At 38.6% G+C, this 20,034-nt stretch overlaps 1 protein-coding gene across 2 annotated transcripts in view; it reads left to right on the forward strand.

The window, feature by feature from the left end:
• Positions 1 to 20,034, forward strand: part of METAP1 (methionyl aminopeptidase 1) — a 61,091-nt gene that overhangs the window by 19,337 nt on the left and 21,720 nt on the right. For both annotated transcript variants that reach the window (XM_039254251.1, XM_039254252.1), the window contains exons 2-3: positions 11,716 to 11,767; positions 18,770 to 18,882. In XM_039254251.1, the coding sequence (XP_039110182.1) occupies positions 11,716 to 11,767; positions 18,770 to 18,882 (165 nt within the window). The remainder of the gene's footprint in view (positions 1 to 11,715; positions 11,768 to 18,769; positions 18,883 to 20,034) is intronic.

Here is a 20,034-nt window from a genome sequence, read left to right on the forward strand (position 1 = left end):
TAATTGCTTAAAACTTATAAATGAATTTGGGGAGAATTGACATCTTTTAGATGTTTAGTTTTCCACTGTGTGCACACAAGATATCTCTCTTTTCATTTAGGCTTATTTGATCTCTCTTAATATTATTTCCTAGTTTAAAGCATACAGCTGCTGTTCACATTTTGTTACTTTTATATTATTTAATTTTGGGAGGAGTGACTTTAAATGGTATTGTTTTTGTGCCATTTTCCAATTATATACTGCTAGTATATAGAAATACAGTGGGTTTTTGTGTGTTGATCCTGTATTTGTAACCCTGCTTACCTGATATTTTAGTTCTGAGAGTTTTTTCCTTCGTATATCTATTTTTTTTTAATTAATTTATTTGAGAGAGAGAGAGAGAGAGAGAGAGAGCCTGAGCCAGGGAGAGGGGCAGATGGAGAGGGGAGAGGATCTGAGGAAGGAGGGGGGTGAAAGAGAGAAAGAGAAAGAAAAATCTTAAGCAGGCTTCATGCTTAGTGCTGAGCCCGACATGGGGCTCAATCCGACAATCCTGAGATTGTGATCTGAGCTGAAATCAAGAGTTGGACACTCAACTAACTGAGCCACCCAGGCGCTGCTGTATTTTTATTTAGATAATTATGTGATCATTGAATGGGGATTCTTCTTTCCTTCCTCTATCTTTGTTTCTCTGTCTTTCTCTCCCTTCCTACCTTCCTTGTTCGTATGCCTTTTATATTTACTTTTCTTGCCTTGTTGAATTCTAAGATTTTTAAGTGTGATTCTAAGTGTGATGTTGAATTAGGAATATTGAGAGTGGACATCTTTGTCCGGTTCCTGATTTTAGGGAGAAAGCATTGTATCTTTCACATTAAATATGATATAATCTCTTGACTTTTGGCAGATGATCTTTATCAAGTTGAGGAAATGCTCTCCTAGTTTAAGAGATTTTTTACTATGAATGGATATTAATTTTTGCTCCCAACTATATTGTGGATTTTTCTCTTTTTTCACTTTTTGCTTCATGTATTTTGAAGCTCTCTTGTTAGACGTGTACAGTGCAGACTGTTACATCATCTTAGTTGACCTGTTTTTTTTGTTGTTGTTGTTTATCATTATGTAGTTTTCCTCTTTACTCTTAGTAATTTGCTGTTGTCACATTGCCCCCTTTAGGCTCTGTTCATTAAAAAAAAAAATCTTTTCCGTGGTCAAATGGGATAATTTCTTTTGACCTTTTAGTTCACTGAATCTTTCCTCTTGTGATCTCCATTAGCTCTCTTGGGTCCACCTAGTTTTTTATTTTGGCTACTGTATTTTTCAATTTTATAATTTCATTTTATGTTTCTATATCTGTTTTTCTTTGCAAAGATATTCTCTTTTTCCACTGGCATTAAGAATGTTCTTCACTGTTGGAGCACTTAGTAATGCCTGTTTTTAAGTCCTTGTCTGTTAATGGCAACATTGGTTATCTGTTGCCACACTTCCCTTGTGAGTTGAAATTTTCATGGTTCTTTATATGTCAAATAATTTTAAACTTCTTAAAAAAAAGTTCTCAATTTATTTTGAGAAAGACAAAATGAGTGAGTGGGGGAGAGGTAGAGAGAGAAGGAGAGAGAAAGAGTCCCATGCAGGCTCTGCACTGTTAACGCATAGAGCCTGATGTGGAGCTTGAACCCACGAACTGTTAGATCATCACCTGAACTGAAATCAGGAGTTGGATGCTTAATTGACTGAGCCACTCAGGCCCCCCTTTATATATGTCAAATAATTTTAGATTTTATCTTGGAGATTTTGAATATTATGAGATCTTGAGTCTTATTTAAATCCTATGGAGGATGTTGATATTTTTGTTTTATCAGGCTATTAATCTGGTTAGATTAGGGCTGTGAGTTTTTACCTGCCTTCTGATCCAGTGCTTGGTCTGAGACTTGGATGATGGGCTTTTGATTCGTTCTCATCTCATAAGCATCAGTCTTTTGTATTATGGACTTTATGGGATTCCTTTCTGGAACTCCTTCCTGGTACTTTCTGGTTCCTTGGGAATTCTCTTTTTTGGTTTTCTGACCAGTAAGCTGTGGTTTAGTTACCTGCTTTGCTGCACCCTTCATGCCAGTGCCTGTGTCTGGGGCCAAATGGCAAGAGGGCAGAGGGAAAAGAAGCAGTGGGATTTGATCCCACCCTCTCCGAACTACAGCTTCACTGATCAGGGAAGGAAAATGCCTCTTCCTCAGAATTTTGGCGCCTACAAACTCTTGTAATAGATGGCCACCTCAGGATCACTTTGGGGTCTGGGATGTGAGAGGGTAGAAGAGAGAAAAGGTGGATACTCATGCTTTTTGAGCACTAGGAGTTCCCTCTCCTGATTCTTGAGTCAGAATTCGAGGATTTCTCCTGGAGCACTCTGTCTTCATGATCGGTGGTCATTTTTCTGTTGCCCCTTGATGATTGGTAGGGTGGAACATCAGACTTTTGGTCTTCACTAATCTGCTTGCTACTGTTTGCTTTTCAGAGTCCTCAAGCAGCTGCTCCATGCATTCTGTTCAGGGTCTATCGTTGTACCAAATCTGTGAATCTGTGACTTTTGTCTCCTTTACAGTGTGGCTACTGATGTCACTGATCAATGCTTTATTTTTTATATTCAAATTAAAAAAAAAAAAAAAAGCCTGGCTTTCTAAGGGTTGTCTTTGTGTCTGCATAGCTTAGTATTCTGCCAGAGATTGGTCCCAGGTTGTACTCAGACACCGTGAGCCAGTATGCTGGGTTCTCTGATGGTCTGTGTGGTGGGAGCAGGTTTGAACTTCGGGTTGCATCCCCTTCCCTACTGTGCAGCTTCTGTGGGCAGTAATAATGCTAGTAAGATACAAAGCTCACACAGTAAGTGATAGCTGCCTACTTGCCGTCAGTTTTCACAAGTCAGGAGTTTGGGCTAGGGTTGACAACACATTAGATATATAGATACATCATCTTTCCAAAGTTAAAATTTAAATTGCTTCAAAAAATAATAAAATTGATGACAGTTAGAATTGAGCACGTATTGGCCACACATTTAACGTAATTATTTTCCCAACATAACAGCTGAGGAAAGTGGACCTTAAGAGGTACTAAGATTTTCTCTCCCAGTATCATACAGCTTAATAAGTGACCAAGCTAGGATACTAGTCTGTCTGATTTCAAAGTCCATGATTTTAGCCACTGCCCTAACCTTAGTTTTGAAAAGGAATGTTTTAGAAAAGCTTGTGGGTTTTGAGTTGTCTACTTAGAAACCCTGAATGAATTATGAATTACTACCCTTAGTAATAAGTAGGCAGTATTTTTTTTAGTATTAAAAATTAAGTGAATATACTAAATTTTTGGTAACATTTTAGATGCTTCTTTTACCTCTCCTCTCTGATATTTCTTCCCCCACCGTTTCTTGTTCAGGTTGGTATGTACCGCCCTCCCCCCCGCCCCCTTTAAAATTGGTATGTAAACTTCTGTGTTCTTTAAATGAATCAGTTGGGATAGAGATTTTTTTTAACTTAAGGAAATGTGTGTCAGCTTCTGTGAGGATAAAAAAAGATGTTGAGAGATGCAGAAGCATTTTGTTCACATACCCATTTAGAAAGGTTTTATAAATAGGTTGTATGAGTGTGCCAACCATATAAAGGCAGATTTTTTTTTTTAAGTAAGCTCTTTGCACAGTGAGGGGCTTGAACTCATCACATGCTCTGCCAACTGAGCCAGCCAGGTGCCCCCTAAAGGCAGATCTTATTTTGCAGTTTTGATACATACGAGTGTAGTTACCATAGTTTAGTTAAGCGAAACCAAGTCCCCTAACAACACAGAGTGATTACATAAAGCACACACTTGAGGACTAGTTCTTTAGTGCTGAGAGCACTATGTAAGTCACAGATGTGAATCTCGATTGGTGAGATTCTGTCAGAACCTGTCAGTGATTGGTCACTGTGCATCTGTCATTCAGTTCTCATCCAGACAGCAAACCCTATAGTTGTGATGCTTTCTTGGTTTTCAGTGAAAACTTTGGTGATACTTTGCAAATGCAGATAATTGAAAGAAGGAATTGGTTAACAAAGATGAAAGTGCAGCAAAGAAGTGGTAAATGATAATGCTGGAAGTGAAATCTAAATAGAACATAAATGGAGTTGTAAAAGAGGTAGCTGACCACAGGCACGTTGGCATAGCTCACTATTTTAAAAACTCTAAACGAGCAGCCAGAGCACCTCTGTGAGGCCAGCTTATTGACATAAATGAGGAAAATGGTTGTGAAGAAAAGAATGACAATATCTCAGGGGAAATGATACCAACAAAAACTTTAAAGGAACTCTCAGAGGTATTGAAAGTACAAAAGATAAACTTTGGAAGCTGTTCCATACCTAGAAAGGAGTAGAATAATTTGCCAAGCCCAAAAAGATGCTCACTCCATTTTATAAATTACATAATGAGAAGGCTAAACGTTGTTCAGATTAGTCTTGATAAGTTTTTATGTTTTAATTTTTTAAAAGTTTTGTTATTTATTTTAGCAATCTCTGCACATGCAACATGGGGCTTGAACTCACGACTGTGAGATCAACTGAGATAGACAGGTGCCCCTTGCTAAGTTTTGTTTTGATTTTTTTTTTAATTAAAAAAAATTTAAGTCCAAGTTAGCATATAGTGCAACAATGATTTCAGGAGTAGATTCCTTAATGTCCCTTACTCATTTAGCCCATCCCCCCTCCCCCACAACCCCTCCAGTAATGCTCTGTTTGTTCTCTGTGTTTAAGAGTCTCTTATGTTTTGTCCCCGTCCCTGTTTTTATATTATTTTTGCTTCCCTTCCCTTATGTTCATCTGTTTTGTATCATAAAGTCCCCATATGAGTGAAGTCATATATTTTTCTTTCTCTAATTTCACTCAGCGTAATACCTGCTAGTTCCATCCATGTAGTTGCAAATGGCAAGATTTCATTCTTTTTGATTGCTAAGTAATACTCCATTGTGTGTATATACATATACATATACATATGCACATCACATCTTCTTTATCCGTTCTTCCATTGATGGACATTTGGGCTCTTTCCATACTTTGGCTATTGTCCATAGTGCTGCTATAAACATTGGGGTGCATGTGTCCCTTTGAAACAGCACACCTGTATCCCTTGGGTAAATACCTAGTAGTGCAATTGCTGGGTCATAGGGTAGTTCCACTTTTAATTTTTTGAGGATCCTCCATACTGTTTTCCAGAGTGACTGCACCAGTTTGCATTCCCACCAGCAGTGCAAAAGAGATCCTCTTTCTCTGCATCCTGGCCAACATCTGTTGTTGGCCTGAGTTGTTAACGTTAGCCATTCTGACAGGTGTGAGGTAGTATCTCATTGTGGTTTTGATTTTCATTTCCCTGATGATGAATGATGTTGAACATTTTTTCATGTGTTGGTTGGCCATCTGGATGTCTTCTTTGGAGAAATGTCTATTCATGTCTTTTGTCCATTTATTCTCTGTATTGTTTGTTTTTGGGTATTTGATAAGTTCTTTATAGATTTTGGATACTAACCTTTTATCTGATATGTTGTTTGCACATATCTTCTCCCATTCTGTCAGTCGCCTTTTAGATTTGCTGATCGTTTCTTTCACTGTGCAGAAGCTTTGTAGTTTTGATGAGGTCCCAGTAGTTCATTTTTGCTTTTATTTCCCTTGCCTCCAGAGACAAAAGTCCAGGTTCATTTTTCTGTATGTTGCTGTCCAGTATTCCCGGTACCACTTGCTGAAGGGACTGTCTTTGTTCCATTGGATATTCTTTTCTGCTTTGTCAAACATTAGTTGGCCATAGCTAAATTTTTAAATAAGGAAATAAAACACTTGAATTCCTAATATTACAGTATAAATAAATGTTACCTTATTTCCCTACCTCCCAGTTCTCTATAATAGATTTTTTTCCTCTTAATTTTTTTTAATGTTTTATTTATTTCTGAGAGAGAGAGACAGCGTGAGCAGGGGAGGGTCAGAGAGAGAGGGAGACACAGAATCTGAAACAGGCTCTAGGCTCTGAGCTGACTGTCAGCAGAGCCTGATGTGGGGCTTGAACACATGAACCGTGAGATCATGACCTGAACTGAAGTCGGACGCTTAACTGACTGAGCCACCCAGGCACCCCATAACAGAGTTTTTTAACGTCAAAAAATTTTAAGGGTCTTGGAACAATTGTAATTTCCTCTATTGATTATGAAGATTCTTTGTATGGTTATAGCTTGCCCTGGTCATTTTTATGGCTCTATACTACTGTGCAAAGCAAGGACTGTCTATATTAAAAACCAGTTCTTTAAGACCATTCTCTAGGCTATTATTTAGAAAAAGGGGTTTTGATTTTGGGTTTGTGGATGGAGATCAGGGATGCCAGGAATCCAGTCTTTTTCAGGTTGTTCCTTGGTTTAAGACTCTTTAACGGCTTTCTGTTGTTACTAGAATAAACCAGAATCCTTAACCTAATCTGATTCCTGCCTATATCTTTAGTTCTTGTCTTCTTCCTCTTTTAATAGCACCATGTTTTTTTTTTCTTTTTAGCCCTTATGACTTAAACTGTGTAACTGTGTAATTAGCTGTGTAATATTTGTCTAGAACAGGCCTATATTGTTCACTGCTGAATGCCTAGCACCTTGAAAGTGCTTTGATCATAATGTGTATTCTGTATTTGTATGAATAAATGAGTAGAATTGTGTGCATGAGTTTATATGTGCATGGGTTTATTTTTTTCTGTGGAGGGGAATGATTGCTTTCCCAAGATTCTCAAAGGATTCAGTGATCTAAAAAAAAGTTAAGTATCACACTAAAGGAGTTGATACAGTGGGTATTCAACCTAGATGGTATCATTAAACACAGGAGATGTTTACTTTTCAGTTTTAAACTGCATTTGAATATATGTACATATAAGATATATATAGCGGTGAGCAAGCATTTTAAATTATTACTTTGTAGAACATAAAATTCATTTGAAAAATGGTTCTGTATATATAATAACATTTTTTAAAAATCTCATTTTTATGTAACATGTATTACAATGTAGTAGAGGTGCTGTTGAGTGGGAGACTGCTTGATTTCGTCTCTCTTTCTCTCTCTTTTTTTAAGAGAGAGAGTGGGCAGGAGAGAGGCAGAGGGGGAGAGAGAATTTTGAGCAGGCTTCATGCCCAGTGCAGAGCCTGATGCAGGGTTCAGTTTCATGACTGCAGGATCATGACCTGAGCCAAAATTGAGAGTTGGACTCTTAACTGACTGAGCCACCCAGGTGCCTTTTGAATTTCTCTTCTGTAAAATTGTAAACTATTTCTAGTTTAAAATTTTTGTGTTTTCTTTTTAAAATTACCTATTGATTTTTTTAGGTGCTAATCATATTTTAAACTTCTTTAAAGGTTCTTTTTTTAGCTATATATATATATATATATATATGTTTTAAAATATTTTATATAAAGCTTAACTCACAGTAAAGTAACTTAGATATTTCCTTATTGGGTTTATGTTTACTGTTTAAACATCATGGAGGCAGAATATCCATAATTAATTAAAATAATTTTTTGTAATTTTTTAGTTCTTTATTCAGATTATTTCACATACCTAGATAAATGTTTCTAACTTAAAAATCCTCTCCCTGCTTCTCTCTCTCTCTTTCTCTCCACACAGTGTGGGGCTCTAACTCATGGCCCTGAGATCTAGAATCACATGTTCTTCTGGAAAGCCAGTTCTGTGCCCCCTATTACCTAGTCTCCCCCCCCCCCCCCCAAGCAAGCCTTACCCCTAACATGGGGTTGGAACTCACAACTCTGAGTTGAAGAGTCACAGGCTCCACTGAGTGAGCTGGCCAGGCCCCCCTTTTTCCCATTCTTTTCACAGTTTACTTTGGTCATTTACTGATTCATTCCCAGATTCTTCACAGTTGCATAGAATTCCTCTCAATACCTTTAAGTACATTGGGCATTTAATCGGTTGTATCTGGGAACTCTCTGACCTCCTCCAGCCCAGCAGTCCTCCTCATATCTCTCTTCAAGCATTGCCCTTTATTTTTGTCTGTATCACATCATCCTCTTTTCTTGGTTAATTCTCATGTTTTCAGCACTGTCTCCTCCAATAGCTTCCTGAGAAAGATTGCACGGAAGGTAGATTTTTGAGATTATGAAAATGCCTTGTTATATACCCTGACACTTGATTTTCAGTTTGGCTGGGTTTGGAATTCTAGCTTGGAAATTGTTTTCTCAGAATTTTTCTATTTTCTATTTTCTTTTAGCTTCCAGTGTTGTTGAAAAGTCTGTTGCCATGGGATTCATAATCTTTTGCATATTTATGCCCCCCTCCACTCCTTCCCCACCCCCCACCAGAAGCTTATTGTATCTTCTCTTATTCCAGTGTTAAGAAATTTCTTATTGTATGCCTTGGGCAAGTTGTGTTTTTTCCTTTGGGGACCTTTTCAGTCTGGAAACTCCTGTCTTTCAGTTATGGAAAACTTTTATTTCTTTGCTCTCTCCTCTCATTTTTCTTTCTGAAACTTTTGTTATTCAGATGTTAGACTTGTTGGTTTCTTTTTTTTTTTTTAGGATTTTTATTTTTTATTTTTAAGTAATCTCTACACCAACATGTGGCTCAAACTTACAACCCCAAGATAGAGTCGCATGCTCTACTGACTGAGCCAGCCGGGTGCCCCAGACTTGTTGGTTGCAAGTCCTTTGTTTCACAAATACCATCTCATTATTTTCAGCTTTTTGTGATTTTGGTCTACTTTTGGGAGAGATTAACTTTGAGATCATCATTTCTACTGTTACATTAAAAAATTTTTTTAATGTTTTATTTATTTCTGAGAGAGAGGTAGAGGCAACATGAGCAGGGGAGGGTCAGAGAGAGAGGGAGACACAGAATCTGAAACAGGCTCCAGGCTCTGAGCTGGCAGTCAGCACAGAGCACGACGCGGGGCTCGAACCCACGAACCGCGAGATCATGACCTGAGCTGAAGTCAACACTTAACAAACTGAGCCACCCAGGCACCCCTACTGTTACATTTTTTAAGTTTTTGAGAATTCATAATGTCTTCCATAATTACTTGTAAGACGGAATCCTGGGCTGGTGGAGCTGAAGGGTATCTACAGGGTCATCTTTGATGACCCTGCTCTGTCCAGAAGTCTCTTCTGTATTGGTTTTGACATTCTCTTCTCAGGTTTTGATGGTCTTCTCCTTTTTTATATCCTAATTCCAGTGATGGCAGGAAGAGGGATAGCCAGGCTAAGGGCACAAACTGTGCTGATGCTTACCTAACAATTGGAGCACCTTAGGATTTTGGAGAAGCGGGGTGTATGTGATGGGGCAAGAATCTGTCCTTCATTTTTTTTTCCAGGGAAGTCTGTGTATAGCAGTGCTGCAGTAGTGGTTCTGTTTGTTCCTCAAACAGTGTAAGCCACCTCAGCCATACACTGTTCTTACTGAGCAGACATTCAGCTGATTTATTCTAAGCTGGTGTAATGAAAATGAATTGAAAATTGTACCAAGCGTATTTTGCATGCAGATGCTTTGTCTGGTTTAAGGAAACACTGGAGTCAAGGTCCTGAACTGAACAAAAGCGTTGGTGTACCTAGCATGCCGCCATGGTGGGATTTTGCTTCTAGGCCTGGCCGACTTGTAGACTGGAATTCTAGGACCCACCCTGGATGCTTCTCTTCATGCCCTTCTTTTCTCTTTCCTGAACTTTTCCTTGCTGAAATGTCTTACTGCCATAAACATCTTTGTTATCAGCTAGCGTGGGAGAAGGGAAAACAAGTGAAACTCCAACCTGTCGCATCCCTCTTGCCAATCTTATCCATCATGATGAATAGTTTGGAAAGGGGAGGAAAAGGAGAGATTGAAATTGCTGACTGGAATTAAGTTTCTTAAGTCATGTGCCTTTACTCATCCCATTTAAAAGTTACCATGCCAAGGGTCACCTGGGTGGCTTAGTCTGTTAAGTGTCTTGACTTCTGTTTAGGTCATGATCTCACAGTTCCTGAGTTCGAGTCCCGTGTCAAACTGCTGGCAGCTCAGATCCTGGAGCCTGCTTTGGATTCTGTGTCTCCCTCTCTCTCTGCTCCTCCCCCACTCATTCTCTTTCTTTCTCCCCCCCCCCAAATAAAAATAATAAAAAATAAATATAAAAAAATAAAATAAAAATTACCATGCATAATTGGGAGTTGAACCCATGAATAGGTACATGTAAGCAGAAGAGGCTTCAGGAAGACTGTAATTGGTCCTTTACCCTCAGTGTAGTAATTGGGTTCATTCTTTTGCTGTGCCCTGGTGTCTTGTTATTTACTGTCTTAGTTTCCTGTGGCTGCTGTAAGAAATTGCCACACAGTGGCATAAAACAACAGCAATGTGTTCTTTCATAGTTCTGGAGGTGGAAGTCCAAAATTAGTTTCACTGAGTCTAGATCAAGGGCTGTGCTCTCTCCAGAGGCTCTACCACATTTCTCCAGTGTCTACCCTTCTGGCCATATTACCTCCTTCTTTTCTGTGTGTGAACCTCTCTATGCCTCCCTTTTAGAAGGATACTCGTGATGGTGGTATTTAATCTCCCTATCATAAGTACAGAGCCCAGTGTGGGGCTCAAACTCACGAACTGCGAGATCATGCCCTGAGCCGAAGTCAGATGCTTAACCGACATGAGCTGTCCAGGGTTCCCTGACCTGGGTTTTTTTTAATGTAACAGTTATAGGCTGTGGAGGGTACAAGGAGAGGAAAGGAGAAGTAGCAAAGATCCTGGCCCTGGAGGGAGAAAGTAACCCCTCAGAGCTAGTGGACAAACCTTTACGGAGAGTAGCTTTAGCAACACTGGTGTCATGTGGTTTGATTACTGCATAGTCCTAGGGAGGCTTTCTATTTTTGTCTTAGTTTTTTTCTTATCCATTACTTACTCTTTTATGTTCACAAAGTCAAAACATTTGTAGGAGTTTGTGAATTCTCTTAGTATTTGTACTGATTTGTTTGAGTGATTTTCAATTCTTTGAGGGAAATACCATAAAAATCAAAGCATAAATAAGACCTATGTCTGGTTGAATTCATTTTTCTAATTTATTACTTGAATTCATTATTTTAAGTCAATTTATTACTTGGGTTCATTTTCTCAATACAGTACTTCCTACTGGTGTCTGAAGTATGTCATGTGAACTTTTTTCCTAAGTGAAAAGTCTAATCTTTCAGGTCATTTATCCATTCTGATCAGTCAGCAAGTACACACTGAATCTCCACCATGTCCCAGCCACTATGGTTGCCTCTGGGCATGTGGTGGTAAACTTGACAATGTCCCTTCCCTCACAGAACTTAGAGTGTAGGAGGATCGTCAGTGTGTAGAAAACAATGAGGGTATAACTAACTAGGAATCAAACTATAAATAATGGAAACATCTGCAAAAGTTTCCTCCCCCCCCCTCCCCCAGTGTATGACTTGGGTCATGGTTCTTTTCAGATACTTAAAAATAATTTGGTGACATAAAATTGAAATATAACTATGACTACTATTTATAATATAGGCTAATGTTTCTTGCTTATTTGAAGTTCTCTCAAGTTTAGGTTGCTTTTTGAAGTGAAGTTTTAAATAGGTATCATTTCTTAAGCTTTCCCAAATACCGAATGTAGCAAACTCAACTGATTTTGATTTTTGCAAAGTTTCCAGTAACTATTTCTTACATACAGTATTCCTTAAAATGTTTCTGATTAAGGAAGGCCTGACACTAGTTTTCATGTTTGCTCTTTTAGGAATGTTTTAAAGGAAGTTGGGCAACTCACAAGTTACTGCATAAGAAAGCAAGTAAGTAAAATTACACATCTCTATGCTATATGTTTTAGAAGTGGCCTTTTACAGAAGACTAGAAGCTTCCAGTTCAGAAAGTGTACATTTGAATGTTCTGAAAGTGTAATCCCAATATGTGCTAGAGTTAACACATTAAAAAAAATTTATTCTTTATGGTATAAACATATAAATAAAATGTGGCTGAGTACTGTCTTAGTTAATCTGGTACGTAACATGAAAACATGAGATGGTTGCTGGGATAGATGGCTTTTTCTTCAGCAATACCTGAGAGTGTCCTGATTTCTTGGCACCCTCTTTCCATTGCTAGAAGTGTTTGCATGTTGTAGGCAGGGGCACATGAGCTGTCTAGGTCCTAAACTTAGCCAGACCTTGTTTTTGTTTAGTTTCAATTTTGATTGCTGTTTCAAAATTTTATTACATTGTTTTTTGATGTTTTATTACTTGCAGCCAGATACTCAGTTTTCCTTTTTTAAAATTACTTTGTGAGACACCACAGAGTGAAACTATTAGCTGCTCCTTAGCTGTTGCTGTCAGCCACACGGGTCTCTTGCCAATTCACATGACCTTTCTTGCTTTGGCTTACTTACTGTGAATTTATTTCATTAGTGGGCTGGCTTAACAGCTTAAGACAATTCATAGCAGTTACCTGAAAATTGACAAGGGCTTTCTGGTCTTAAAGTATTGCCATCGTAATGGATGAAGTCTGAGCAGACAGTCTTCATTCGTCTTAAGTTTCATCTTAATGATTCTGGTATTTTTTATTAATCTAATTGTATATTTTTTTAGGAATTTGCTGTTTTAATGTTAGGCAGATTATTTCATATGTGTATGTTTATATCGAAAAGCCTCATGGAGGTCAGTTCAACCACCATTTGAAGGAAAGGGAAATTAAAATTTAAAAAGACATATTTTCTGTGGTTCTGTAAGTGAAGTCTATATTTAATGGAAATGCTAGGTTATTGTGGGAGGAAATGTGGTTAGAGATGAGGAAAAATGATTGTGAATAGATGAGAGTTTAACAAATGACAGGATTTGTTACTTCAGATCAAAGTACAGTATAGAAGTTGGTTTAAAAATGCCATTTACTTTTATTTAATATGTAACTTAAGTCACACATTAAGTACTTTATTTCTAATGTGTTAGATATTGTTAGAGCTTTCTTGAGCCAGTTATTCGCATTTTATATCCAGGAAATTAAAGCATAGGGCAGGGAGGGGTTGAGGTGAAACAGTATGTTAGTAAAAAAGCTTAGAATGGGTCTCTACCCCATGTGTTTGTTAACTCATTGAAGTATGTGTGTCTCTTTAATATAGCATTCCTGCGGGAAATTAAGGGCTATTATGACCCACACTCCAAGAGAATTCAATAGCTGGTATGACCTAAGTAAAAAGAACATAATTATTACTGCCTTGGACTGGGATTATTTGTGTTTTACTTATAGCTCTAGTGTTTACAACATGATGCCATCTTTTAGATGGTGCCCTCCTGGATTTTTTGGGGATGATTTCCTTAGGGGTGAGCACAGCTCTTAGCTGGCCAGCCCTGCACACACCCTATTAAATTGACCCTGATCATACCATTGAGGATGACAGTTCTAGAGGAGGGAATGGTGTAGGGGAAGGTTAATGTCCAGGGCGAAGAGGAGTAGCTGGAAAAGGGATTGGGGCAAAGAATGTTGGACAGGCAAGGAACCAAGGTATATTACAGATCATACCGTGTTCAAAGAAACAATAGTGAGATAACATAGGAAACAGTAACTTTTCTTTAAAAAAAAATTATTTTAAGGGGCACCTGGGTGGCTTAGTCAGTTAAGCGTCTGACTTTCACTTAGGTCATGATCTCGCGGTTCGTGGGTTCGAGCCCCGCGTCGGGCTCTGTGCTGACTGCCAGCTCAGAGCCTGGAGCCTGTTTCAGTCTGTGACTCCCTCTCTCTCTGACCCTCCCCTGCTCACACTGTCTGTCTCTCTCTCTCCTAGAAATAAATAAAACATTAAAAAGAAAAAACTCCTTAAAAAATTATTTTAAGAGAGCCTTAGTCTCTTTTTTTTTTTTTTAGTCTCCTTTTTTTTAATGTTTTTATTTTTGAGAGAGAGAGAGAGAGAAGACAGCACAAGCCGGAGAGAGAGAGAGAGAGAAGACAGCACAAGCCAGACAGCACAAGCCGGAGAGGGGCAGAGAGGGAGAGGGAAACATAGAATCTGAAGCAGGTTCCAGGCTCTGAGCTGTCAGCATAGAGCTCGATGTAGGACTAGAACTCCTGAACTCTGTGAGATCATGACCTGAACTGAAGTCAGACCCCCAACCAACTGAGCCATCCAGGTGCCCTGAAAAAAAATTTTTAATGTTTATTTTATTTTTGAGAGGTGGATGGGGGGGAGAATGAGTGGGGAAGGGGCAGAGAGAGGGAGACACAGAATCTGAAGTAGGCTCCAGGCTCTGCCCGGTCAGCATAAGAGCTCGATGTGGTGCTCGAACTCATGAACTGTGAGATTATGACCTGAGCCTAAGTCAGATGCTTAACCAACTGAGCCACCACGTGCCCCTCTTTTCTTTTTTTAACTGTAATATGTTCTGATCTCTAAGGGGGGCTGATTTATATTTATGTGGGTGAAGGATATTGGTCTGTCATTTGCTTTTAATATTCTTGCATATTTTTGGCATGAGAGTAATCCTAGACTCATAAAATGGGAGATGTTCCCTCCTCTTTTCTAGAAGAGATTGTGTAGAATTGGTATTATTTCTTCTGTAAATATTTGGTAGAATTTACCAGTGAAGCCATCTGGACCTGGAGTTGTTTTGATTGCAGAAGCTAATAAGACCTTAGGAAAATTTCAAGTGTCAGTTAAAGAAATGACTCAAGGACAGAATTTATTTTTTATGTGTCCTAGTGAAGAAGATCACTTAGATTGCAAAGCCCTTAAAGGCATGTAATGTTGGGGCACCCAGGTGGCTCATTTGGTTAAGTGTCCAACTTCAGCTCAGAGTTTGTGGGTTTGGGCCCCACATCAAGCTCTGTGCTGACCGCTCAGAGCCTGGAGCCTGCTTCAGATTCTGTCCACCCCCCACCTCTGCCCTTCCCCCACTTGCTCTCTGTCTCTCAAAAATAAACATTAAAAATAATAATAATAAAAAAAGGCATGTATTGCTGACACACTTGCTTGGGTACACACTGTCCAGTGTGTACCTCCTGTCAGAATGTACACAGTAGCTTTGGCTCATAGCCTGACCTATAAAAGTTGTAGCACGTTACATCTCAATAATAATAATGGTATGTTTTAGATTACCATTTTTTTACTTTATTACTGATACATTCAGTGTGTTTCTTTGTCACCTTTGCCTAGAGTAAAAGGTAGGAACGTTTTACAAATATCTCTTGAATAGCCAAAAATATGATATGAAAACTCTATTTAAAAAACAAAAAACTTTAATTAAAAACTTTTTATTCTCTTCCTCTACCCCTCCAAACCAGCATGCCTAATTATTGGATTGCAGAGAGAAGGTGTTATGTAATAATTCAGAGAACTAGTTTCACCAAGCTTTGTGAGCATGGATTACTTTTAAGCCTTACCTCCAAAATGCTGAAATTATAGGTCTGTTGTGAGGATTAAATGAACAGATCCATGTAAAGTGCTTAGCATATGTACAATGCCTAGTGAGTACTCAGCAATTATTTAATAATCATCCTGGAAGAACGGAGTCAGGATTGTGATCAGAAAATCCTGTCCCAGGTGCAGCTGAGACATGTGCAGTTCTGTTATCAGCTGGCTGGAAGAGAACTTTTTAAAGAATGAGGCCTGGGTGTGATGTACTCTAGGCCAGACCTTGCACATTATCAGGTACTCTGACACTACCCTCAGTGTACCCTCATAATGCCCTACTGCATTATGATGTTTCAAAGACAGCTTACAGATCTTTATTTACACTGTCCTGTGCTTTCATTCTTTTGCCACAGACCAGTTAGTATGTAATTTTGTTACAAAATGTCAGTACAATTCATACTTACTAGGTGTCTGTTAATGTTTCTAGGATTTAGGGCTGAGATCAAATTGGTCCTTTATTTATTTATTTATAATTGGTTATTTATTTATATCAAATTGGTTCTTTCTTTCCTCCTTTCTTTCTTTCTTTATTTATTTGAGAAAAAGAGGAAGGGAAGTGAAGAGGTAGAGAGAGAAAGCAAGGCTCACCCAGGGCTTGTGTTTTTACCTGAAGCAGGGCTGGAGCTCACTGGGACTGGGGCTTGTGCTCACCCAGTGTGAGCAACTCAGCCACTGTGAGATCATGACCTGAGCCTCCCAGGTGCCCTCAAATTGAGAGCCTAAACTGTAAAATAACTTACTTTGGAAGTGTAAATTTCCCTAAATTCTACATAGAGTCGAGAAAAGAAATTGCCATATTTCAAACTTGTTTAGATAGCTTTGAGTTTTTATTGTTTGTTGGAGGTCTGCTTTTAATTTTCTTTTGAAAAGAGATTGTGGAAGGGTCTGAATGCAGATCAGCAGGAAGCTTTGAAAGATTTTACATCCTTCCTTCTCTCTCCTTCCTCCCCAGGAGTGTGTCAGACCAGAAAGCCTGCATCTTGATTGCTGGTCTGTCCTAGGTTTCAGGTGAAAATGATTCAAGCACTTGATGCAGTTCATTGCTGAAGCAGGCATCAGTTGGCCTGCATTTTGAACTGTTTTTTGTAATGTTTGACCCTAGGGGCAATGAGTGGAGTCCATTTTTGTCTTGGTATAGGAAACAGTTTTCCTTGTTGACATTCACATTCACATTCACAGTGGCTTTCTTGAATGCCAGAGGGGAGAAAGATCTAAAATTCAGTAGCATGGTAGAGCTTTTCTTTTCCTCTGCTATTCTGTTTGTTTGTTTGCTTGTTTTTTAAGAGAATGAGAGAGTTTGAGTGAGGGAGAGGGACAGAGTGAGGGAGGGAGAGAGAGAGAAATTCTTAAGCAGGCTCCACACTTAGTGCACAAACAACATGGGGCTTTGATCCCACAGTCCTGGGATCATGACCTGAGCCAAAATCAAGAATCTGACTCAGCCGACTGAGCTACCCAGGCACCTTCCTTTGCCATTCTTATTTTCTAGTTTTATTCTTTTCTGTTCCTTTATTTTATATGTAATATTATTGTTGAGTTTTCTTCCAAAGTAATGTGAACAGACTGACTATCTTTATATATATTTAAGTTTATTCGTTTATTACTTCTGAGACAGCAAGGGAAAGTGAGAGAGAGAGAGAGCGTGAGCGCACACACACACAAGTGGGGGAGGGGCAGAGATAAGGAGACACAGAATCCAAAGTGGGCTCCACACTCTGAGCTGTCAGCCCAGAGCCCAGTGTTAGGCTCAAACCCATGAACCATGAGATCATGACCTGAGCCATAGTCGGATGCTTAACCGACTGAGCCATTCAGGCACCCCAAGAATGGCTATATTTTTGCATTCTAGTCAGTTGTGCCTCAAGAGTCTTGTAATCCCAAGTTGATGACAGGCTCTCTTCAGAGGGTACTCACCTGGGAACCAGCATAGCCACGTCTCTGCTCCTGTGAGCCACATCACCTCAGTTTCCTCATCTGTAAAATGATGAGTAAATTAGTTTCAGTTTTGTTGTTGTTGTTGTTGTTAGCTGTTTTCGCCATGCTATATACTTTACGCCCCTAGCACTTATCATATAGCTGGAATTCTGTACCTTTGGATCCCCTTCACCCATTTCACCATTCCTTTCTAGCTTAAAATACTGTGAGTCTCATATTTTAGATAGATTGTTTGGAGGGGGGGGGTTTATTTTTCTTGTACATTTCAGAAATTATTTGAAGTATGATTTTTAAAGTCTATGATAACAGTAATCAAGAGAAGATCAGTATGAGTTGGGAAGTGTATAGGTCAATACTTACTGTAGGAGGGATTTGAATTCCTGTTGTCTAAAGTCTTGGGTTAGTTTTTCTCTTAATTATTTTTTAATGTTTATTTATTTTTGAGAGAGAGAGAGAGAGCGAGCGCGCGAGAGCACAAGCAGGGGAGGGGCAGAGAGAGAGGGAGACACAGAATCTGAAGCAGGCTGCAGGCTCTGAACTGTCTGCACAGAGCCTGCTGTGGGGCTTGAACTCACGAACCATGAGATCATGACCTGAGCCAAAGTTGGATGTTTAACTGACTGAGCCACCCAGAATGCCCATAAAGTCTTAGGTTAGTTTTATTTTACCTTATGGATAAGAGATGCAGTCAGGGTGCTGACATCAGACACCATTGAGGGTCTGTTCCATGTGAAAAGAATTCTTAGGTGCATTTCAGTAAATATACCATTATGTATTAATGACTAAGCTGGTAGGAAATTAGTGAGTGTGTGTGAGATTCTTAATTTTTCTAATGAGTTTTCAGTAATTTTCTATTGTTCCCTCCTCTTTGACTTTCTGACTTCATTCTATTATTCCCTTCCTGAAAAAAGGCAAATGATGACTATAAAATTTTCAAAGCATTTTGAAATATTGATCTGAAAGCTATTCATCAGCTAAGTGGGAAGCTTTTTAATTTTAAATTTGCTGTGGAATTATTTAGAATCTGTTGTTTTAGTAAGAGCACAGAATCCATTTATAATACCTGTTCTCAGTTGGAAAATTTTGCCTAGGCTTAGGTTTTACATTTCAATAAATGGTCTTCCCATAAATTGACATTGTAGAGAGACTAACTACATTTAGCATTTTCTTGGAAAAGTAGTTCTGTGAGCTATTCCTATTCGATTTCGTGTAAAAACTTAGAACATGTTTAGCTTGGGTCTTTTCCCCCAAGGTGCTTGGATCTTTGAAGAGTCACAGGGTTGTGAACATAGCAAGAAAGCAGAAGCCTTGGTGATTTAGGTTAGGGTGGAAGTTTGCTAGGTATTTATGTCTGGGCTCTGTGGTTTGGTTTCCAAATCAGTGATGGTTAAACTATGCTGGTGCTCAGTAGCTTGACCACCGAAGCATTTCTTTCTCTCTTTTTTCTCATCCATCCACCTCCCAGAAGATGAAAAGGCCAAGCGAGAAGTATCTTCCTGGACTCTAGAAGGTGATATTAACACCGATCCGTGGGCAGGCTATCGATACACTGGTAAACTCAGACCACATTATCCACTGGTGAGTAAATAAGGTAATAAAAATTTTGTATTCTTTTAAACCAATTTTCAGAATTTTCAGTTTCCTAGAAATGATACATGTGTTTTGTATTCTAATTATGAGTCACATAATCAGGATGAAATTTGCATTCTAGCTCGTTCGTTTTTATGGCATATTAATTGGATTTTAGGATAGTTGACAGTCCTGGACAAAGGGGAAAAGAAAACATTTTAGGTGAAAGAATTAAAAATTCTTTCTTTTAAAAAAATTTTTTTTTGTTGTTTTATTTATTTCTGAGAGAGAAAGACAGAGAGAGAGAGAGAGAGAAAGAAAAACAGCGTGAACAGGGAGTGTCAGAGAGCCTGAAACAGGCTCCAGGCTCTGAGCTAGCTGTCAGCACAAGCCCAATGCAGGGCTTGAACCCATGAACCATGAGATCATGACCTGAGCTGAAGTCAGATGCTTAACCAACTGAGCCACCCAGGAGCCCCCAAGATTCTTTAATCATAAAAAAAATCAGGTAGATTTAAATCAGAAAAATCAGATATTATCTGGCCACCACAGTGGTAGTATGTTACTTTTCCCCTAGTTTTGTTAGTTTTGTTTTGTTTTGTTTTAAAGTGGTATATATTTCTACCTTAATTTAGATATGGCTTTTTTGCCATTTCTATCACTTCCTATGTTCTTGGCAGGTGGACCTGAAGAATCTTAACATAGGAATTAGGTTGAAATCTATTTGTCATCCTTAAATATTTAAATTCTCTTTATTGATGTTTTTCTTTTTATAAGGAATGTATCTTTATTTTTTAAAATTTGGACAAATAACAAAAACATAACAAAGTCTCTTTAATTCTGCCTCCAGGGATAATGACCAGACTGGAAGTGTTCTGATGTATGTTTACTTCAAGGCATTTTATTGTTTTAGGTTTGTCATTTTGCTTGGAACAACACGGGCACCATGTTGTCTGTGTGTCTTTGCAAATCCTTGCTGGATATTTCTTAAATATCCTAAGAAAGGGAGTGGCATTAACATTAGGGAAGTAAAGCTTAGTCTTCATGAAATAGATATGATATTTAAGATGTCATCTAAAACTTGTTTTTCATTTATATGCTATGAATGAGCTTTTATCTTTAGTGTTTTCCCCCAATTTTGCTTTCTTTGTTATTAAATTT

Source organism: Hyaena hyaena, unplaced genomic scaffold (assembly GCF_003009895.1).
Source record: "Hyaena hyaena isolate Hyena2069 unplaced genomic scaffold, ASM300989v1 scaffold_480, whole genome shotgun sequence".
Taxonomy (NCBI): domain Eukaryota; kingdom Metazoa; phylum Chordata; class Mammalia; order Carnivora; family Hyaenidae; genus Hyaena; species Hyaena hyaena.